Source organism: Euwallacea similis, chromosome 3 (assembly GCF_039881205.1).
Source record: "Euwallacea similis isolate ESF13 chromosome 3, ESF131.1, whole genome shotgun sequence".
In the NCBI taxonomy this organism is placed as follows: Eukaryota; Metazoa; Arthropoda; class Insecta; order Coleoptera; family Curculionidae; genus Euwallacea; species Euwallacea similis.
In genome coordinates, this window is record NC_089611.1 from 7,479,267 (window position 1) to 7,500,863 (window position 21,597).

Genomic DNA, 21,597 nt, shown 5'->3' on the forward strand with positions numbered 1-21,597 from the left:
ATATACTCAATCCTGAGTGTATTGATTATCCTTTGTTTAAATGTTGCCATATTTTCGACTGACAAGAGAACAGCTGTATGAATTGAGGGGTTGGTAATTTGATTAATTTTTCTTATCGACGGGGGATGTAGGGCAGAGGTCGTAGACAAGATTAAACAAAAAGACAGAGGTGGGGAATGACATATCGGTGCTAGGGGGTGGTGACAAAATGGCCTGCCGAACATCGCCAGCAGGCCACTCCGTTTTACTTTTACTGCTTCCGCAGCCACCGGATCAGTTGACGCGAAAACCCCAACGTTGGCGGATGCGCATCGTCGAAGTCCATATTCTAATTGTCAGAACTTCCGTTTGACAATTTTCAGTTTTTACTGAATTAATCATTGATTTGAACGTTGAATATTATCTCGGTTTTGTGACTTGTGAGTGGCGACGTTTTCAAAATTGAGTCCTCTATCTGGGACAAAGTCAGGCCGCCTGCAGGCCGAAGGATGGGCACGGGTAATTTATTAATGATTATATCTGCAATCTGGATACCTGAATATTAGTGAAAAGCCTGAAGCGTCTTCTATGTATTATAACAAATGCCGTGAAAGTAATTGATTAATTTTAGAGCAATGTGCATGAACGCGATTTGGTATAAAAAATCACGAGTGCGTGTAGTGTACAATTGCTTTTTCCTTCTCAAGATTGCGCAAATGGTGTAAAACTATTTAGAGTTTTCCACGCACGAGTCACATTAGGAGGAGAATTTCATGAGCCAAATGCTACGTATTTTGCGACATTTTTGTCAAATTTTTGACTCGTACACATTGACAGGAATTTTATCGCGATAAAATTCACTTACAGAAATTTTCTGCCGGCCTCTATTACTGTCTAGGTTAGTGTATCGAGTTTAATTAAAATGACGTAAGGCATTTTACAATTATTCAAGAAAAATCCCTTTTTTAATTCAACTTTGAAGCCCTCTACCACGAAAACGGACCAATTTCGCAGATAGAAAAATTGAACTAAATTGCCTATTTTCTCATCCGGAGTTAGCGAGTTGTCGAGGCTATTCCGGGACAACCTGTATTTGTTTGGTTTTTGCCTTAAATTTCTTACCTTTAGCAAACAATTTCAGCTTACAGAACAGAATTTGTTATCCACCGATTTCATTTTAATTTCACATCCAGATTGCGAAAAGCATTAGAGTAGATGGTTAGGTTTACGTTCTCTGGATAATTGAACTAAACATATATTTTTCAATATCGAAGTTATTTTGCTGATGAAGTCTGACCCACTTAAAAGCAGAACACCCCCACAAAAATCATAATAATTATTGTCTGAGTTTGACTGCATTTTTTTGGCTTATCGAGCTTAAAGCGCTCCACATGAATAGATTTAAGTTGAGTTAACTGTCACCAATTTAAATTTTTGTATATCTTTCTCTCATTGAGGCAAACAGTGTAATTCAATGCCGGTAGGCATATTAGCCCTCGAATTAGTTGTTTCTGTTCGAATCCCCATTATTTTTTGTCCTGCCATTCATTATAATCAATAGAATGACTGCAAATTTTGCTTGCAGTCATTTTACTGCAGAAAGAAATTTTACGGCCACTCTGCCAAAAATGGTAACATTTTTTATACACTTATCTATATCTTGGCTGACTCACATTTCAAAACCAAATCTAATTTTTTGTTTAATTTTTTCAATTATCTGACTTATTTTGCAGCTATTTATGTTCAATTTCATCCTCCATCCCTCTGTAATAATGAATAACAGCCAGAGGAGTGATCGCAAACACATCTTTTTTTCAAAAATTTTCGCTTGGTAATTTTATTACCAAATTCGTTATATTTAATTCTGCGTAATCGCCAAAAATTCCAAATTTATAGAAATAGGTCCGTGTTCCACAAAGCAACCTTTTAACTTTAATAAAGCATTTGCCGAAGCATTGGGATCACTTCAGACTTTATGCTACTTAGCAAACTGTTACAGAACTAAACTAAAGAAATTTCTAGGTGATCGCCTATTGGACATACCTTGTAAAGTGTGCGGAGACCGCAGCTCTGGAAAGCATTACGGAATTTATAGCTGTGATGGTAAGTTTAAATTTATTTTTTATTCGACGTGAAAAAAGAATACTAATTTGATACATAAATTATGTTTAAAAATGTTTGGGTACCCAGATCCAGGTGGTAAATGATTTGGTTATTCAAAGGTTTTTTTTTAGTTTATACAATAATTTGTAAACAAAAAATTACAGATTAAACCGGCTTACTCCAATGGAGTCTACATAAAAATCCATTTTAACTTTTTAACTCCATACCAAAGCAAAGGAAGTACTTGCGTGGGCTGAAAGTGTAACCCAGCTTTCTTTAAGAATGGCAATTTTTAAGTGAATGATCTGATTACCGCCTGCGCCTTATTAACTATTTCTTACACATCACCCTTTCAGTCGCTATTGAAAATTTTAAATTGGTCAAAATAATTATTTGTTTAGTACCCGCAAAATAACTTAAAGCGAAAAGTTGTTTTGTCTAAACAGAAGTCGGCTGCTCTCGATTACAGACTTGAGAACCTCATATCAGCGCTGAATATGCTGCAGTTTTGTGTGCGTCTTTCCTTGATTCAGTACCATTTTCTTTCTTTTGTCTCCATTTCAACCCTTTAGGTTAGTTCAGGTTAGTTCAGGTTAGTTCTGGTTAGTTCTGGTTAGTTCAGGTAATAAACATGTGATATTAATTACTATTATGTCTTGCGAGTAATAAAATAGCCTCAAGGCAACAATTTGAGTATCTTTTACACAAATTTAATTTATCCCAGTTTTATTCTATAAAATCTTCCTATAAAAATTCTCGATATACTTATGTATATGGTAAAATACCTTGAGTGAACTTTACATATACATATAGTTCATGCGACTATAATATATATAAAATATATAAAATAAAAAATATAAAATATAATATATATATGTAATATAATATAATATTAAAAAATATATAAAATAAAAAATATAAAATTAAAAAAATATATAAAATATATAAAAATACTAATAAAGGCTGTTTTACAAGTTTCACAAAAATCGGCTACACGTTTTGTGAAAAAGGTATTTACCCATACTTTGTATTAAGACATTTCATGACAATATAGAAATCTTATGAAAGTTTATGATACATTGCATCATAAACTCTCTGAATGAAGTCCTCAGTTATCACTAAAATCAATGGCTACGCCAAAGAGCCGCATTATTATATAATTAATACACAATATATTTTACATCATAAAAAAGAAAAAAAGAAAAGAGTTTCTACCGTACCTTTCAACCCCGTTAGCAAATGTAGGCCATATTTCCATGTACTCCTTAGCCGTTTCATCTTACGTTTAAAAAATTCCTCCTAATTCGGGTTCAGTTTCGACTTCTCGAAAATCTATTATGTCTCTACCTTTTTTGCTGCAACAATAATTACTGGAAAGTAATTTTCATCTACTCGCAACTTTTGTACATTAAGTGTTTTTGCCACCAGTAGGGCCGATAAGTCTTCTCGAAAATTCGTCAGGAACCGCTTACTAATACAACTTAATTTGGAAAATAATATAGGATAGAGAGTGTTCTTCTTTGTGATAATGTCTATTTTGTGACATTGCTAGAATAATTTATGATTCTGACGTCCCTCTCATACGCCCCTATTCTCTATTTGAGTATCTCACCTTTATTAAATACACCTATGGTTATATTTTCAATTTTTCCTTAATTGTCTCTATTTTGTACACTCTTTTGCTCTCTCTGGTTGTTTCTGAACTGCTTCGTTGAGGTTGTTTTCTGTGATTGGAGAAACTTATAAGAAATTAAAGGTTCTTTTTAGATATGCTATAAAAACTCAACTAGGAGTGTGATTTTTCGGACATCGGACATTTAATATCAAATACATGAGAGTGTTTTATCAATCCAACCAAGATTACGAACACGATAGGCTATAATGTAACAAGGGTTTTTCTCGAATTAATTTTGTTGTATAAGGTAATCTGAACTAATTTGAATTAAATATTGTATTTATTTTACGATGCAATATTTAAGGTTTAGCGTAAATAATTACCATCGGAAATTTACGGATTAAGCCATTTTCAGGGGTATTTTTTTGTTACTTCAGGATGTTCGGGTTTCTTCAAACGAAGCATCCACAGGAACCGAGTATACACCTGCAAAGCCACGGGAGAGCTAAAAGGCCGATGTCCCGTAGATAAAACTCACAGGAATCAATGCAGGGCATGCAGACTCTCCAAATGTTTCCAAGCCAGCATGAACAAAGATGGTAAGTTTTCATGAGAAAACTCTTTATCAAACGTGCTCTGTTGGTGGAAAATTGAAAATCTATTTCCCCATTTTCGGGTCAAATTATCACGATAAATCGGCGTCCCGTGGGCTCAAAAAATTGTGGACAACACCGGAGTGTCCGATAGCGCCCAGGGAGGCAATTGGATTTGCTCCAGGCCTACAAAAGATTCGATTTCAGTTTAAACGGTACACGGTGAAAATGGGCAAAATAACGACCGATCCGCGGAAAACGTATTGTTAATTTGCAGCGCCCTTAGGGGGTACAAAGGGTAAATAGAAAGGGCCACTCGATTTGATGGTGTTTTGTACTTTGTGACGAATTGTTATTGGATTGCCAGTATGGTTTCTTTGTTCTTGAAATTGAGAATTGAATTTTCGTCTCTTCCGCAATATATTTATCTAATCAATATAAGTGTATCGCTTATAGCAAATGTATAAATTGAAATTATGTTACCCTTTATAAGTACGTGGAAATATACAAATGTTCTCGCTTTCCGTTCTGTTCCTGATTTTGAAATCAGATGGTTTGCTGATTGGACCATTATGCACTGAATATGTTCAACCTATACGTGCTTTCCTGCATTAATGAGTTAAGGTGCATATACACAGGCGACAATCGGCCAGCTCTGAATACTGAAATATCGGTGAAATATTTATGTGGCCCCTGTTGATTCGGCATATTTTACCGACTTTTGATACCAGGAAAAACAAATATTTTTCTAGAGCGACCCACCTACAGTAGTTGGTCTTTTCAGAATTAGCTCGTTATTCCGGATTCGCCGAATGTCGAATATATGTGTACTCTTTTAGCATTCATGTGCTGTTTTCGTAGTTTTCACTATGTGTTTTTTTATTTTCATCACGGAAATTTAAAACTAATAGTATAAAAAACTACGAAATTGATACTTACTTACTTTCATTAGGGAACTGCTGCATCTTCATTATTTTTCTAAAAATAATAATAATATATACATTGTTATTAACAGTCGAATGTCGTCACTAAGTGACTTCTAAGCATTTACATTAATATTCATCTTACTTTTCTACTCATAACTCGAAAAAAATACACGGTGTGCGGTTTAAAATGCCATACAAGTTACTGAACATAGAAAATAACATCTGGAGCATAAAAGTCAATGTGAGAATCTTATCTATTCAAAGAAGTTTTTGTCCATTAGCTAAATGCCCGGTAGATACCAATCAAATGTTTAAATGTAAAACAAACATTAAATTTTGACAATAATTTTTAAAGATGTCTCGCTTTCAGGCCAAAATCATGCAAAATTTCAAAAGAAATTTATTATTAATCTCTAAGATCTAATAATCGATTTAAACCAGAAATAGTGCAAAAATATTCTAATTCTTTCAAGAAGCTTCCAAAAAAACTCAGTTTCTTGAACAGGACCAAAAGTTAAAAAACTACAGCAATGACTTCACAGAAGTATTTAAAACCTATCAAATCACATAATAATCTAACAAAATATCCCATAGAAAATCGCCAAGTACTTAATACATACAAAACGGCATGAATATTTAACAGCGATGAGGGCTAAGAGTTATCGAATAATATTTCTATATTTGTCGAAAATATTGAAATTTGTCTTATATATGAGTAAATATCTATTATCGTTAAATTCTTAATGCGATTTCAGTATTTAGAAAATAGAACTCGGCTTTTAGTGATTTTTTCTAAATTCAGTAAATTATAAGAAATATCTATTATTCCTTACATTACATTCGAGTTGTATGTAGAAATACACCAACCAATGTTGTTCTTGCTCCCATGTGTTAACTAAATTATGAAATGAAGGCGCACCTGCTTTATTTGTGCAACTAGTTGAACAATGAAACCCATTTAATCACCGACTTCAACTGCAAAAACTGTGTGTCAAAATTTGAGAAAAAATATGTGCGAGAAGGTAACCCTGCGTTTCCTAACTATTACATTCACTCAAACTAACCAGTGATAGCTGTGATTTCAATTTCACTACAGTTACTTTTTGAAATATGGCGTCTTTAAAATTTATTGAAAGCTGAAAAACAGCGGTGCCATCAGCAAAAAAATTTAGTTTTCAAAAAATACATTCGGCATTACCATTTGTAATCTGAAGATCAAATTGTGAAAGTGACACCGAGAGTCGCCAATTTCTTCAGTTTTAGTTTACGGTTAGTCTTCAAATTTTAAATAGTAATTAAACAATTTATTAACTAGCTATGTCGCAAGACTACTAAGTGGGCTGTTATACCCCACACCTCAAAATAACCTATTTGGCACTTATTCCCAACCCATATTCACTTTACCCCCAGGTACCTACCTAGCCCCCAATCACTGCCAGAAACCCACCGCACTAATCTTTTCGTCTCACCCAAACCATTGGAAAAATTTTTAAGCAAAGGCATCAAATGCTGGCCACAAAATGCTGTCCGCCGGTGCGGACAGCATTTTGTGGCACCAAGCACGTAAACGATGATACACGAAGCAAAACTGTCCCGGCACCCAAAGTCGAATCGAGTTTGCAAAATGAAGTTCGTTTATAAGTTTTCGATTTCAATTGCGAATCGCAGAATAAAAACGGAACGGTTTTTCTCGTGTGTTTTCGATTCCGCATAGGTTCGCGTTTGGGGGGCACCGTTACATTTGGTTACATTCAGTTGCCTACATTAGAGAAACAATTTTCTACGGATGCCGAAGGCATTTCGGCATCCTATTAGGACTCTTCGAGTCGGTTTTAACGGGTGCAAAGCGCCCTATAGGATGCCGAGGGCATCCGTATAACAAAAGATGCACCTAAACGTCTTCCTCCAACTCGTCATATGTTGTCAAAAGTAACTTTTTTGGGGAAATAAATCAAAATTTTGGAATAAATTTCTTTAATTTTCCCCAGGTAGGCACCTGGGGATTTGAGAATGTTTTTGATGCCTTTGCTTAAAAGTTTTTCAAGTGGTTTGGGTGAGACGAAGAGATTAGTGCGGTGAGTTCTTGGCGGTGATTGGGGGCTAGGTAGGTACCTGGGAGTAAAATGAATATGGGTCGGGAATAGGTGCCAAATGGATTATTTTGGGGTATGGGGTAAGCCCACTTAGTAGTCGCAAGTGTGTTGTGTCGCTTATTCTTAAAATTGTATTCTCCAATTTTGCTGAAGCAATATCGTACCACAGCAGCTATGAACATTGAGTTACATACAGGATAATTTTTGTTAATGTGATCCTTGGAAAATTGTCACACAGCACAATTCTGACCTAAGAAGGATCTCTAATAAGGATTTGTGAGAAAGCTATCATGTTTTGAAGTTATTTAAAGTGTTTCTGCAAATCTTAACATCATTTCAGAAATCCCTCGTTTAACCGAAATACCAATCTCGACAACCTAAAACCTCATCACTCAACCGACTAATACACAAAAAGACCCGAACCATCCCCGCTGTTTTGCAATAATTACTGGAGAAAAGCTACCCCGGAAAAATTAGTTACTTGACAAACGTGCGAACTACACCGGATGTTCCGTTTGCGGCGGGCGTTCGAGGGTGAGAATTCACGATATCGCTCCGGGAGCTTCGCGGATTTAACATCCTACCGCAATGGCGTATCACATTATTTTCGAGATTTCGTCAAGAATTCTGCATTCTAAGATTTTAAAGTTATCTCTGCTAAAAATTGAGTATGTCTTCAAATACATATGACTTACCTAATGTCTCTTGTATCTGTCACTAACGTTTAAGAAGGTTTAGAAGATAACGGCAAGCCAAGACAAGGCACGCCTCTGAAGCCCCCGCATGAATATATCTCTGCTCAGCTAATGGGGATTGGCGGCTCCGCAAATAGAGCGACATTGAGCCGATTGAGCTCGATCCACGACGTGATGAGTCTTCTCTCGGATCACCGCTTTTTGTTTTTATACCGGGGATGGATTTTATTTTTGCCAAGTGTAAGAGAGGGATTACCTCTTGCGGAATAAACAACAAGGCCTCGAAAATGCGGGAAATTTCTTTGGAATGCCTCTGTATACAGGGCATCCCAGAAGCAATAGTACAAATGAGTATTGGGTGCTAGGCAGCAAAAAAATAGAGCAATTCTGCTAACCCTGCCTTATATAATACAAGAGCTTATTTTTATTCTACAAGATGTCAAAATATTTTAATATTTTTTATTCTGTAAATATACAAAAATTAATTAATCTCAATTTTCGGCGAACGTCTACCTCAACATACTTTTGAAGGCTTAAACTAAAATTTTGTCGCACCTTGAGCAGAGTTTGGTTATTGTTTCTGATCGTAGTTATAGCCTCTTGAATATTATGCCATAACTTCTCTCTGCTATTCAATACGGATTTGTATAATAATGAGTTAAAAAAATTAAAAAAAGCAAATCTAATGAGTTTAAATCGGGATTTCGTGGTGGCCACTGATGTTCATTACCCTCACTAGTCCATTTGATGTGAAAAATGCATATTCAATAACTTCTTTACATTCCATACACTAGTGCCACCTTACATAAATCAAAAAGGCCGTCAAAAATTAAAAGTGAGTTGTTTCTCAAGAAGTTTGAGTACCATTTTCCATTCAGTTTTACCGGAAATTCAACTGATCCTAAAACAATATCTCCCAAAATCCCCCACCTCATTAAATGAGGAAGTTCTGTATTGTAAGAATTGCTGTTTCTCCAGTTAAATATATCTTTGTGAATGTTCTTTAGTCGGTGTACAACATTTTATTAAAGAATGAAGGGTCATGATGTTGCTTTTGGATCAATTGCAAAAATAAGTTCTGAGTTGAAAATTCCTTGGTAACAAATTCTAAACAGGTACAAAATAGAATGGAAACAGTTTGTCTTTCCCTCCTGTACAGATAAATATAGTAAACGCAAGAAAAAAGTTATTGAAGTTCTGCTCAAGACGAGGGAAATAGTACGAATCACAAAGGGGAATGATGAGGGACTGATATGTACTCCGGTGATGGTTCTAACTTTATAAGGGCGAATAACCCCTTTCGAGATTTACATATTTTAATGAATGATCGATCGCATTTTAATATCGTTGCTGAATTTCTAATATTTGATCAGATTAGGAAGCATTTCCTACCACAGATATGACAGGATTGAGAGAAATTCCTGCCAACTCAACCATATTTTATCTTCGCTGCATCTTCGATGAATCGTCAGTAACTTATAAAGAGATGTATACTTTATTGGTAAAACTCGAAGTTCTTAATTCGCATTCGCTACTGCCAGTCTCCAACTATATAAGTGACTGTTTACCATTCACTTTGGCACACATCCTTATTAGTGACTCTCTGGTAAGTTTACCTCAATGCGATGTTCGGAATATTGCTATGTCCCGTTTATCGCATTGTCTGCGATTCAATACCAATTTTGGAATAGCTGATCCAAGGATTATTTGACTAACCCACAACCATGCTGTAAATGAAACTGGCCGATTGATAACCACATAGCCGATGGATCCCTGGTACTGCTGATAGAAGACAACACTCCGCAGCTTTGATGGCTTTTAGTTTGAGTTGTCCAGCTCCATTATAGGGCAGATTATGTAACACGTGTAGTATGCTTGCCGAAGGGAACTAAAACGTGTCAAAAATACGTCCATTGCCCTTAGACAGTGATTGGCTTCGCCAGTAAATTTAAAAAGTAGAGACCCTTTAACGGGACCTTTAACGAAGCCGGCGTACAACATCCCTTATTAGTGTGTGAGATATCATTCCTTAAAAAAAAATGAGAAAGGTATATGTAGCTGAATCGTTCTATTCTCTTGTCCTCTGGCACGCTATACTCATTTGTATCAATGTGTCTGGGACACCCTGTATAACTTTAAAAAAGAGTTCCAAACAATACAAGCAACTTTGAGCAGGGTACATGCCCGGGAGTTGAGAGGGCGTAATGTTTCGCCAACTGGCGACAACTTTCTGCATCGTCGACCCGCAAAACACGACACCATCATATCTTCAACCCTTTAAGCGAGCTTAAGCCTCCCCGAGGTTTCCGAGGAAACTTTCTTCTTGGAAGTTGAGGGTTCGATTATGGGCGACCTGATTTTGAAATTAAATAGATAAAAGTTTTAAACTTTCGTCGCTTAATTCGGAAGTTTGATGTTGGACTTTTCGCGTATTTGAGGTTTGATTTGCCCGATCTCCACTTTACAATGTTTTATACGGCCACTTAACGCAAGTGTTCGGACTTAGCAGAATCCCATAATAAAATTCCACCACCCTCATACATATCAATAGATTGCAAAGGGCCGGAGGCTGCGTGAACCCCTGAGCGTGACAGAATGACATGACACAACCGTATTATGTCGGATTACCTGGGTTTAGTCGAGTCCTACACAACATGTGACGGTTCACATGGACATTCGGGACCGCTCTGCTCGGTCATATGTACCTATTTTCCTGCATGACATGACGAATTGATCTCATTTCGTCTCCCCTTTCTAGCTTAACGCCATGTACAAAATAATAGGAATTTAAAACAATCATATTGTAGCTCGATTGATTTAGAACGAGTGATCGTTAAATAAAAACCTCGCAGCACGCGGCAAACCGTAAACGTATTTCGGTGATTAAGTCACTTCTTATCTGGCGTCAAACATCTGACTGCCGCCTGATAACAAACTAATTTACCTAAGACATGCCTCTGATGTCATACTTCAACGCCTACCTGAGATTTTTTTAATGATTACTCTTTATTATAGTGCGTTAGTGTAAGATCGTAGTATATCGCACTCATATAAGTGCGAAAAGTGGACTTTTAACACTTATATGAGTGTGAGGTTTATTGGAGGTTCGGACCACAAGAACCGTTTAAGGCGCTTCTGGACCCGACAAATCGGCATGGAAATCGATCATTGTTATCATTATAAGTTGAAGTTTTGTTATTTATACGTTTTATGTAATATTTCCAGCGTCAATGTACGTCCAAAAAATTCTACTTGGCTGAACAATTCGAGACGTACGTGGGAGGATCTTTTCACACAATTCGACACGGAACATTTCGGAGCTTACTTACTTATTGCTCGGAAGGTTTTTGTGCAAAAGAAACGGAGCCTCAAATAAGTTGGCAAGAAAAGCGCCAGTAAAAAGCTTATTGAATCACATCACGAAAATCTGCTTCAGTTGCGGTAAATAAGAGCGCTAAATTGCCGTAAGGCTGGGAACGAAGGGCAAAAAATACAGATGTTCCTTTTGCGATGAGGATCCGGCGACGCCGAGCTACATTATTAATGACTCAAAGGTCGACGTTTAATGGATTTATCGAATTTGAAGATATTAAGGCTTTTTGAAGGATGTCGCAGGAGCCAAGACGAATTCGCAATATGGCCACGCCTCGGAAAATACTCGCAATCAGAGCCGCTCGAAATCACTAATCTGATGCTTAAAAGAATTGTCGCCGAAAAGGCTTAAAAAGCATTGTGTAAATAGATTAATTTCCTTTAATGCTTGAAAAATGTGAATGTAAAATAAAAAGGCAGAGGATTACTCAGCGGATTAAAGGGATTCGGATATTTTAAAAATGGAAAAACTAAAATCAACTCATGGAAAAGTGACTCATGGTTGAATTTTCTGCGCTCCTCTAAATTGGTACCATGTAACCAATAAGCGAGACGTTGGGAGCGACATGGACATATCAACAATCTAATTTGATAAAAGAGAATAAGATGCGCATTTGCGACTATAAAAATTTATTTTTATTAACGTAAAATTTCTAGCAATTAAGCAGAAGCATAGAAAGAAAATTGCTAGTTGCTCATGGCCATGGAGTTATTTGCAAATCGAGGAGGTATTTCCCATGTGGAACTATTATTCCTGAATCATAAAAATAATGCACGAAGTAAATTGCTTCATTCTAATGGTTTCAATTCGAACTTTTAGCACTCTAGGGATTTTTATTTTTACAAACCATATTGCGGGACTTCGCCTCGTTCGCCCCGCAGTATTCAACTCGTTACATAAAACTATGCATTTCCAAATTGCTTACATAAATAAGTATTATTGAACATTTTAGGTAGTGGCGTGTTCTTTAAAATATATAGTACCAACCAAGTTATCATATTTTATTCCTCTTGCTTTGCACTCATATTATACTTAAACTAGCCACCCTACCATCAATTTACAACTTTCTTGGAAGTAATATTACTAAGCAATTTTCATCGATGTTTCGGGACAGGTTTAGCGTTCGTTATTTTAATTTTTTTATATGGAAATAGCTGCATAGTGTTTACACACACATCACATTACATACACATTACATACACACAGTGACATCAACCACAACAGTAAGTCTTAAGTGGCTTATCCAGTAGTACAAAATTATACTGATTGTGCCTTCAATATACCGGCGCAACTTTAAGGAGATACTCCTTGGGTAAAAATAAGAAAAAAGGTCCTATAAACATATGCCTCGGAATCGCTTCATTTTCGAAGTACAGAGTGTTAAAAAATATCCGAGGTCTGTTCGAAAGAGTTAAAAAAACACCCTGTATGTACCGACACCTTCCTACCCAGATGGTGTTAGTTTTTAGAAAGACCTTTTGCTAGTACGCACTCTTTACAGTTCCAGTACTGAAAACTGTTGTTGAAAAAGACTTATTATTCGTCATCCACTCCCTCCCCTACAAAGTGCTTCACCACTTACCAACCTATTTGCTGAGTGGCTACTTTCCAAATGTTCCATTTGCACAAAAGCCTATAACGTAATGAAATAAGGAAAATAAACTAATAATTGAGCCCATTAATTCCCAATCGTTTCCGAATGCACTGCCCAAATCCCCTCTGAAACAATTTAGTCATGCAGTGCGATTAAAAGGTCTCAAGACCTTCCTACTTTTTCTGATCCCGCATCGTTCAAGTTAAACATGTCCCCGCTTTTTGAATTTTAAAAGGGCTTTTTAGCATGGCCCTAAGAAGTTTTTATGACGGCGAGCAAAGCTCGAAGGGATTACCGGCAAAATAGGAGCTTTTTCATAATTTATTGAAGTACGACTGGCCACGGTCCTCACTGACTACCACTGAAAGACAAGTCCATTCGCACGTATTAAATTTGAAATTTGACTAAGAGGGGATTAATAGACGGGGACCGCAACGGTTGGCTGAATTTGAATTGAAGCAGAGAAGTTAGAATGTCCGGGAGATTAAGGTTTTGTCTCTAAAATAAGTTATCGATGCCGACAAAATCGATGTAGGGAGCATTATCTTATTTCTTAATAATAACGCAGGTCTGCGAAGTAAAGTGCCGATTTCGCGCTGCCGAGACTTAAACATAATTTTTTCGACGATTGACGAATAATTGATGTTTCAATGGCACGAAACACAATGACGGTGAGATGTCACTTTCACTTACCGCCTGAGCTGAGAAACCACAACTTAATTCACCCACTCTGATTACTTTCCTTTTTGTTGCAGTTCTTATATGTTACTCTAACGTATTAAAAATCTCGGCTTGCCGTGGGAAACAAATGAGTGATGTTAGAAATTTAGAAAATGTCAAATTTCCTCGAGCATATGCTAAATTTCTAACCTCTCTTCCTTGTCAACTTTGAGGGCTGTCATTGTCTATTATAAAATGACATCTATGTCGCCTTGGGAAGCGAAAAATCGGCAAAAATATGACTTATACATGAGAAGAATAGGTTAATACGCGAACTAAACATAATGAAATACATGGGAAACTATTTGAAAAATTTGGCTAATTAAAATTAAATAAAGACGAGCCGGAAGATCTTATTATTAATTATTATTACATGTAATGTGAGCATCAAGGCCCACTACCTTTACACCTACTTGGTTAATTCAGGTTAGCTAAATGTTACACTTGCTAAAATCAGTTGGAAAGAGCAATTAATATGTGTTTGAAGCGCATATACTGAACACGAAAATTGCGATAATAGGAATAAAAATAGAAAACATCCCCCGCTTCCATCGAGGGCATGTGATATAAAATTAATAGCTCCTGTTTATCCATATACAAGGCATCCTTAGGTAATCCAGACCGTGTGAAATAGTCAGCTGGTCCTCCCACCGGCCCCCTCGACCACCCCTTCGGCCTCACCGGTTAATGATGACGTGTTGTGGCTCGGCAACCTCCGGACTATTTCACTTCTGGCGGTGGCGTAACGTTTCGGGATGAAAAGGCCCTGATAAATCTTCAACCCGAGGCAATTCCGCTGCCTTTAGGGCCGGGAAACATGAAAAATTATTGCTTTTCTCCTTTGCCGCTTCACCTTAATACCTCGTGATAAAATGCTTTCAGCTGTGCAGCATGAGCGCGGCCCTCGGAAACCGAAACTGCAACAACTTCCTGGGATTAACAATTCAGGACATCAACAATCGTCTACGCTCCAATTGCCCTTGCCTGAAGGTTCAGTCAGTAAGATTACCCCGACATCGGGGACTCCCTTTCACTTTGCACCAGGGAGTCTGTTCGTCCCTCCACATCATCATTTGAAGGTGCTGACACTGCCCCCTCCGCCACCCGTCGGCAGTCCACCGGGTGGACACTTGGAAAATGGCGGTAATTTGCCACCGCCGTTGTTCCATCATCCGCATTTGCCACCACCTCCTGGTTTGTTGCACGTGCTAATGTCCGCTGAGAAGTGCCAGGTAAGATGCCAGGTAAATTTCATTTTAAAATAAAAGGCCACGACCGGCATTTCATTGTGCGAGAACTCACATCTTAATACATATGATAACAAGACACCGCAATGACATTAAGAAGATTTGGATTACTCCGAGGGAGACCCATTTGAAATCTGTTTAGTTCAGTTGAAATTTGCGAGAAATTATGTCTCTTAGAGCAAACGAAACGTGAAATTGGCCTTTTTGGGACACAAATCAGGATTCTGTTCCGTTAAGAATTGCAAAGATTTCGTTTCCTCGCTGAATTCCTATTTAATAAGATGAACTATTCAAAACGGAAAAGAAGCCCCTCTGCATATGGGCGTACAAAGAAGTGGCTCTTTTCGTGTTGAGGAGTACAAAATCAGTGCCAAAGTAAGTCCGCATCTCGGTCATATCTCGGTGATAATAAGTTGCAAATCACCCTGTATTTCCATGACCAATAAGTCAGTGAACATTTCCTTATTTTTTTGTGAGTATCTAATTCCCGGGATAACCGAAGGAACTGTCGATATCTACCATAACACCTCAGTATTAAGACTAGCAGACTGGAAAAAAGTTGGAAGCTGAGCCAAATTAGTCGTAAATCACATGCATTGAATCACAGTTATGGAAATAATTCGATAACAGTTCCACAAGAAAAAGTGATGAAAAATTTCCGGCCTGCATTGGATGGCCTAGATACGTATCTATTATTATGTTCCATCTAAAATATCGGAGATACTAGTACTTTCTGGTAGAACCGGCAACACTGCATTACTGAAAATATTTTAAGTCGATAGAGCGAGTTCATTTATCTACTTATGCAAATTTTCAGAAAGTTCGTGTTATCAGTCTTCCGGAAACGTCTAACCTGCCATCGACCGTGAATCACCCGGTAGATATATCTAGGTGATGGAAATATTATTTATTTCAGGAACTTGTGTGGGGCACTAAACTTTCTCAGCTAGAATCTTCAGCCTCTGAAGCCAGCAGCGGCCTAAGCATGTCTAGTCCAGGTCTACCATTGGCGCAGCTCAGTCCGAACTCCCTGCCACCTCCTCTTCCTTTGACTCCAACATGGGAAATGTTGCAGGTAATATTCCAAAACATGTTCTGATTCATAAAAAAATCCGCTAATTAATTTAAAGCATTTGAAGATGTGCGAAATAAAATCTACCAAAATATGGCCATCCCTCAAGCTTAGAACGCCTTTGCCCTTATAGAAGAATTACCAATAACATTTTCGGAATTATAGGCACTAATTTAGGCAATATTTCGCTGAAATTGTTTCCTTCCGTTCGGAACTTTGATTGGTTGGCTGATACAAGAAGAAAACCCCACAAAACTCCTCAGAATGGATCGCATAATATTAAACCTTGCCGGTTTGATTAGCAAAAAATGCCATAAAATCCAAATGTTGCGCTCATTTTTACACACGCCTTAAATTCTCAGCAACAATGAAATTCCTGGATATTCCTTTAAATGTAGCTGGAAACACCGACCCTGTTGAAAGATGGGAGGTCCTTTTAACATCGCTGACTTTCATTCGCGCTGACTTTTCGACTGCGAATTTGCAGTTGGCTCTAAAATATCGCCTGGAAACGCCTACTTCTGGATTCTCTTGCTTCAAGCCGAATCCAATTTCATTTCCAGAAATATCGTTTTTCTACCATTCGTCCTTTCACATGTTTTTTTTTTTTTAAGGAAACAACAGCTCGTTTACTTTTTATGGCAGTACGTTGGGTGCGTTGTCTGGCCCCTTTCCAAACGTTGAGCAAGAACGATCAACTACTGCTACTCCAGGAATCCTGGAAAGAACTGTTTTTATTGCATTTGGCTCAGTGGTCAGTTCCGTGGGATCTTTCTGCGGTTTTGGGCTGTAGCCAGGCTAGGGAAAGGCTTCCAAATGATGTACATACTGCCACGGAGATTAAAACAATACAAGTAAGTGCGTCCTGGCAACGGATTATGCAGGGTGTCGCAACAATATATAAACGGTCGATTATCTCTTTTAGCATCAGAATTAGCGCCGAAAGTCAAATAACAGTGTTGTTAAAGTATCAAGAAATTTACGTACACTTTGAACTTATGGAGAAAGATACAGGGTGTCTCAAAAACGTAACATTGCCAATTTATGTTTTTTAAAGGGGACACCTTTAGCAATTCCTGAAGTAATGGAATATAAATTTCTCGTTTTTCATAGAGTTACGGGGGGTACATCCTGCTGTCTATACTATAATAACTATTTATTCGATAGTAATGACGGTTCGCTTTTTCCTATCTTAAGTTGCACAATATTTATTAAGTAGCATAAGGCGGGCTGACACGCCACTGGCCAGCTTTCATCTCTAGACATGAAACCAATGTGCTCGGTTAGGGTAAATTAGGATGAAACTCGTCTTGTTTTACATGATCATACAAAACCGTATTAAACAATCCAATCTCAATTTCAGGAAATCATGTGCCGGTTCAGGCAAATTTCCCCAGATGGTAGTGAATGTGGGTGCATGAAAGCCATAATTTTGTTCACCCCTGGTAAGCAACCGTGACCTTACTGCTTAATGTATATTTTACGGATACTTTCTTACCTACTAGAAACTGCAGGACTCTGTGACGTTCAGCCAGTAGAAATGCTTCAGGACCAGGCGCAATGTATACTAGGAGATTACGTCAGAATGCGCTATCCCAGGCAACCTACTAGGTTCGGTAGGCTGCTCCTGTTGGTGCCTAGTCTAAGAGCTATCAGGTCTTTGACTGTGGAATTGCTGTTTTTCAAGGAAACTATAGGCGAAATTCCCATTACTCAGCTGCTGGGGGATATGTACTATATGGAGAAGTGCGCCACTGGGGGCCAGTAGCATTCATAACTTTTTATGCTTAATTCTAACTAGTTTTCGAATATGTCATTAAAATTAAAAAGATAATTAATTCCAGTGGATGTTGGCAAATTCTAGTCTTTTTTCTGTGATATACCTTCATTACTTAAACTTATCTGTTTTATGTGTATATGTATTATTTGTAGTAAAAGTTAGATAATGTTTTATCTACATTGTGTGTATATAAAACATCCAAACTATATTGTGGTTCACTTAACAAATTTTGAAATCTATTAAATATTCGCATCTGCAGGTTATTCGAAGTAAGACTGCACTCCCTTTTTTCTTGAGTCACCCCGTATTTATTTAAAAAATTGAAAGTTGCGATTTTGTGTGCTATTATACACTAGAAGTAAAAAATGTTGCCACTGAGGATTCGATATAAAATAACTAAGAAAGCGAGAGTATAAAGTAAGACACTCTGTATATTCTAAATTTATTAGGTCGTCTCCTTTTTGCTGATTTCAAAATTTCCTGACCTTAACTCTAAACGTTTTCACTAAATTCAGTTATTTATGTTCCATTAAAATAAAGTATTTACGGAGAAATTACTAAAATTTCAGCAGATAAAAGGTGTAAGATTAAGACACATTGTTCGCCCTATATGCCATCTTTATGGAAAATAAATAATACAATTGATTAACAACGATTACAGATAAGATAAACTAACACCATGTTTGGGCATTAGCAAGAAATCCATCTGATCCAATAATGATGTACAGAGAGTTCCATTACCAAAATTGAAATTTTATATTCATGTTTTTTTATTTACATCCAATGGCCTTTTTGGTAGCATTTTTTCATTCTATGGGAAACCAAAACAGCTATTGTCAATTAATACGGACTGACTCAAATAAACGTGGTGTTTAATCGTAGTTAGATCGCCCTGTACATAAGATACTTACATAACTGCTTAGGTAACGAAATATACCTTTTTGTTTTTCTCAAAGGAATCTTTTAATTAGGCGCCGCATTATTTTTCCTTTCAGAATTCACAAATCTAAATAAAACCGTAACATTGAGAAATACATATAGAGAAATGAAGATGAACTAGATTATAAATATATAGCAGTAAAATTCAAATTCTGTGGCATCATAAGGGACCGCAGACGGAGTTTACTGGAATATTTTTATAACCCGAACTAACCTGAAGAATATGGAATATTATTATGGCGCTGACCAGTCTACTCACTGAACGATACTACGAGTAAGAATTATCAATTTTCGAACGTATGAAAAACTTTAGTGAAGGATAATTATGTAAATCGATGATTTTCTACTGCAGTTTGTTTCGTGGTTTTATGGAAATTTTTATATACCGTGTGTTTCATTTAAAGTGATACAATCCATTATCTTTGAATCAAAAAAAAATAAAAAAAGGGACACACATGAGTAAATTTTTACTAAATGTCATTTAAAGGACATTTCAAGGTCATTTTTTTTTAATGAAACACCTATTTTTTAAGTTAATTTGTAAAGAGTTTAAAAGAATTAAACATTTTTTGCTGGAAATTTGTATTCCCAAAACTTCTCTTTTCCCAGATGTCAATAAAAATTGAACCGGCACATTTAAAATAAAACATGGCTTATACTACGAAAAAAACATTTTTTATGGAAAATAAAAATTCACAAATTCTAAAAATGAATTTAAAACCATGGTAAAAATTGTTTTTAAGTATTTATTAGCCGAACAAAAAAACCATTTTTCCACTAGAATGTACTCATAATTTTCTTTTTCTTTGGGCATCGAATTTCTTTATAAATTTCAAAAGAACCTTTAAGACGAAGTTAATTATTTGTTTTTCAACTAAAGTTGTTAATTTAAAAGTGAACAATGGAGAACCTTTCTAAAGAGAACAAAATTCAAATTAGCTTATGGAGAAAGTAGTCAAAACGGCGCGAAGCTTATTGAATTAATGTACAAAGATTCCCTGAAGAAAGAGCACCAAGTAGTGGAATTTTTGATCGAATAATCAAAAAATTTCTCGAAAAGGTAACGTGAAGACAAATAAAAAAACGGTTCCGGTTATACCGGAAGTAGCTGCCAACTTCATTATTTTTAACGAAACCCTCTGATTTTTTGCCACTTTTGGATTTCTCGCTAAATTTTAAGACCAATTTATGTTTAAAATTTATCGTTTCCGAGTTATATCGGAAATTTTCAAAAGTTTTGACAGCAGCAAGATACCACAGAACTCGGTATTGTACGCTAACCGCTGCAAATTTTGGATTCGCTATTATGGATCTCATAAACTACATTTTAACGTATTTCAATTTGACAAAAAGTCTTTCACAACCCTCGAAACATACCTCTGAAATTACGTGACGTCAAATTTGAATAACTTGCTTATTTAAAATGGGACGTCCTGTCCAGAATCGGTCCAGTGAACCTTAATAATATTTGGCACAATTAAATTCTACACTCGAAAATGCTTCATCAGACACTTTACATAAACTGGCTTTAAAGTTTAACGAGATATCCAAAAATTTCCAAAAGTCAGGGGGTTCCATTTAAAATAACGAAGTTGGAAGTTCCTTTCGGTATAACCGGAAGTGTCCCCATTTTGAAAATATTTCATTTGGATTCAAAATGATCGATTCTAGTCTGAAACCAAATTTCATTGAGTTACGATAGTGGGAAGTCAAAAATTCTCTAATGAACGGGTTGCGTGGTTAACTTTGTACATATTTATGTATATATCGGGGTAACATTAGAGACCTTGTCCATGGTTAACAGTTTTATATTTTTAATAGCAAAAGTAGCAAGGCAAAAACGAATTCACTTTCACCCGTCCGCTTCCCTGCCCTACTGCCCTTTAACTGCCTGTTCTTTGTTTTTTTTTGTCTTAACTTTTGCCACTTCTGGTGGTCCTTAAGACCCAAGGAGAAAGTACCTGCTAGTCCCGATGTCCCATGGACAAAAGCCCACATATGGCCACTTAATTGCGTCGGTAGTACTGACCTCGTTCGACAGTGCTTTACCTTCAACATGGCTCTGTCCGCCTTCCGTTCGTCTTATTACCTCTTCTAATGTTACATTTCTAAACTTAAGGACTAATAAATCTCCGATATATGCATAAATAGAGATTTGTTAATTAACATCGTCTATTGGAACAAGTATGGTTTAGGGATGGGTTTCTGGTATGTGTACTCCACAAGATGATGGTAGAAAAGACTGGTGCTGACCAGTCTACTTACTGTACGACACTGTGCGAGTATGAATTATCAATTTTCGAATGTATAAAAATGTTCTGTAGACTTGCAAAGTCATCGTTTAAGCAATTATTTAACACAATAGCAACAGGTGCTACTGTTGCTACTTGTTTGCCTTCAAGCACGCGTTTTGCTGAACGCTCGCTTTATGACTTAAACGGAACATCGGGACCATGATAATATGCAAATCCTCATGTTGCTAATAAGAGCCTTCTTCAACATTAACTCTACATCCAATTTCCACATGTGCCATGAAAACTACGCTAGAAACGGCTGTAAGAATTGTCCTATTCGTATCACCACTTCTCTTCCGATTCGAAATTTCCGGACATATATCGAGTTAGATGGGTGTATGAAACACTCGGTATAGGCAATAACTTTGACCCAATTCAAGTTATTATTACAGAAGCGGGAAGGACTTCGATTCAAAATAACACATTCAACGACGTAATCGATATTCGTCGTGTTTTTGAAAAGAGGGTACTTGTCCTATAAATATCACCGAATATGTCCCACACTCTGTCCTGTAGATAGGTATATCCCTATAGCAACGCCACTAATAAACAACTTCGATCTCAGACTAAGAAT

At 36.8% G+C, this 21,597-nt stretch overlaps 1 protein-coding gene across 1 annotated transcript; it reads left to right on the top strand.

Moving 5' to 3' along the window:
* Positions 1-295: 295 nt before the first annotated feature.
* On the top strand, positions 296-17,864 carry dsf (dissatisfaction). The gene is made up of 8 exons (XM_066406847.1): positions 296-498; positions 2,002-2,082; positions 4,135-4,296; positions 14,574-14,923; positions 15,855-16,013; positions 16,625-16,864; positions 17,374-17,455; positions 17,516-17,864. Exons 1-8 carry the CDS (start codon positions 489-491, stop codon positions 17,776-17,778), a joined length of 1,347 nt encoding a protein of 448 aa, XP_066262944.1. The 5' UTR covers positions 296-488; the 3' UTR covers positions 17,779-17,864.
* The last annotated feature ends 3,733 nt before the right edge of the window (positions 17,865-21,597 follow it).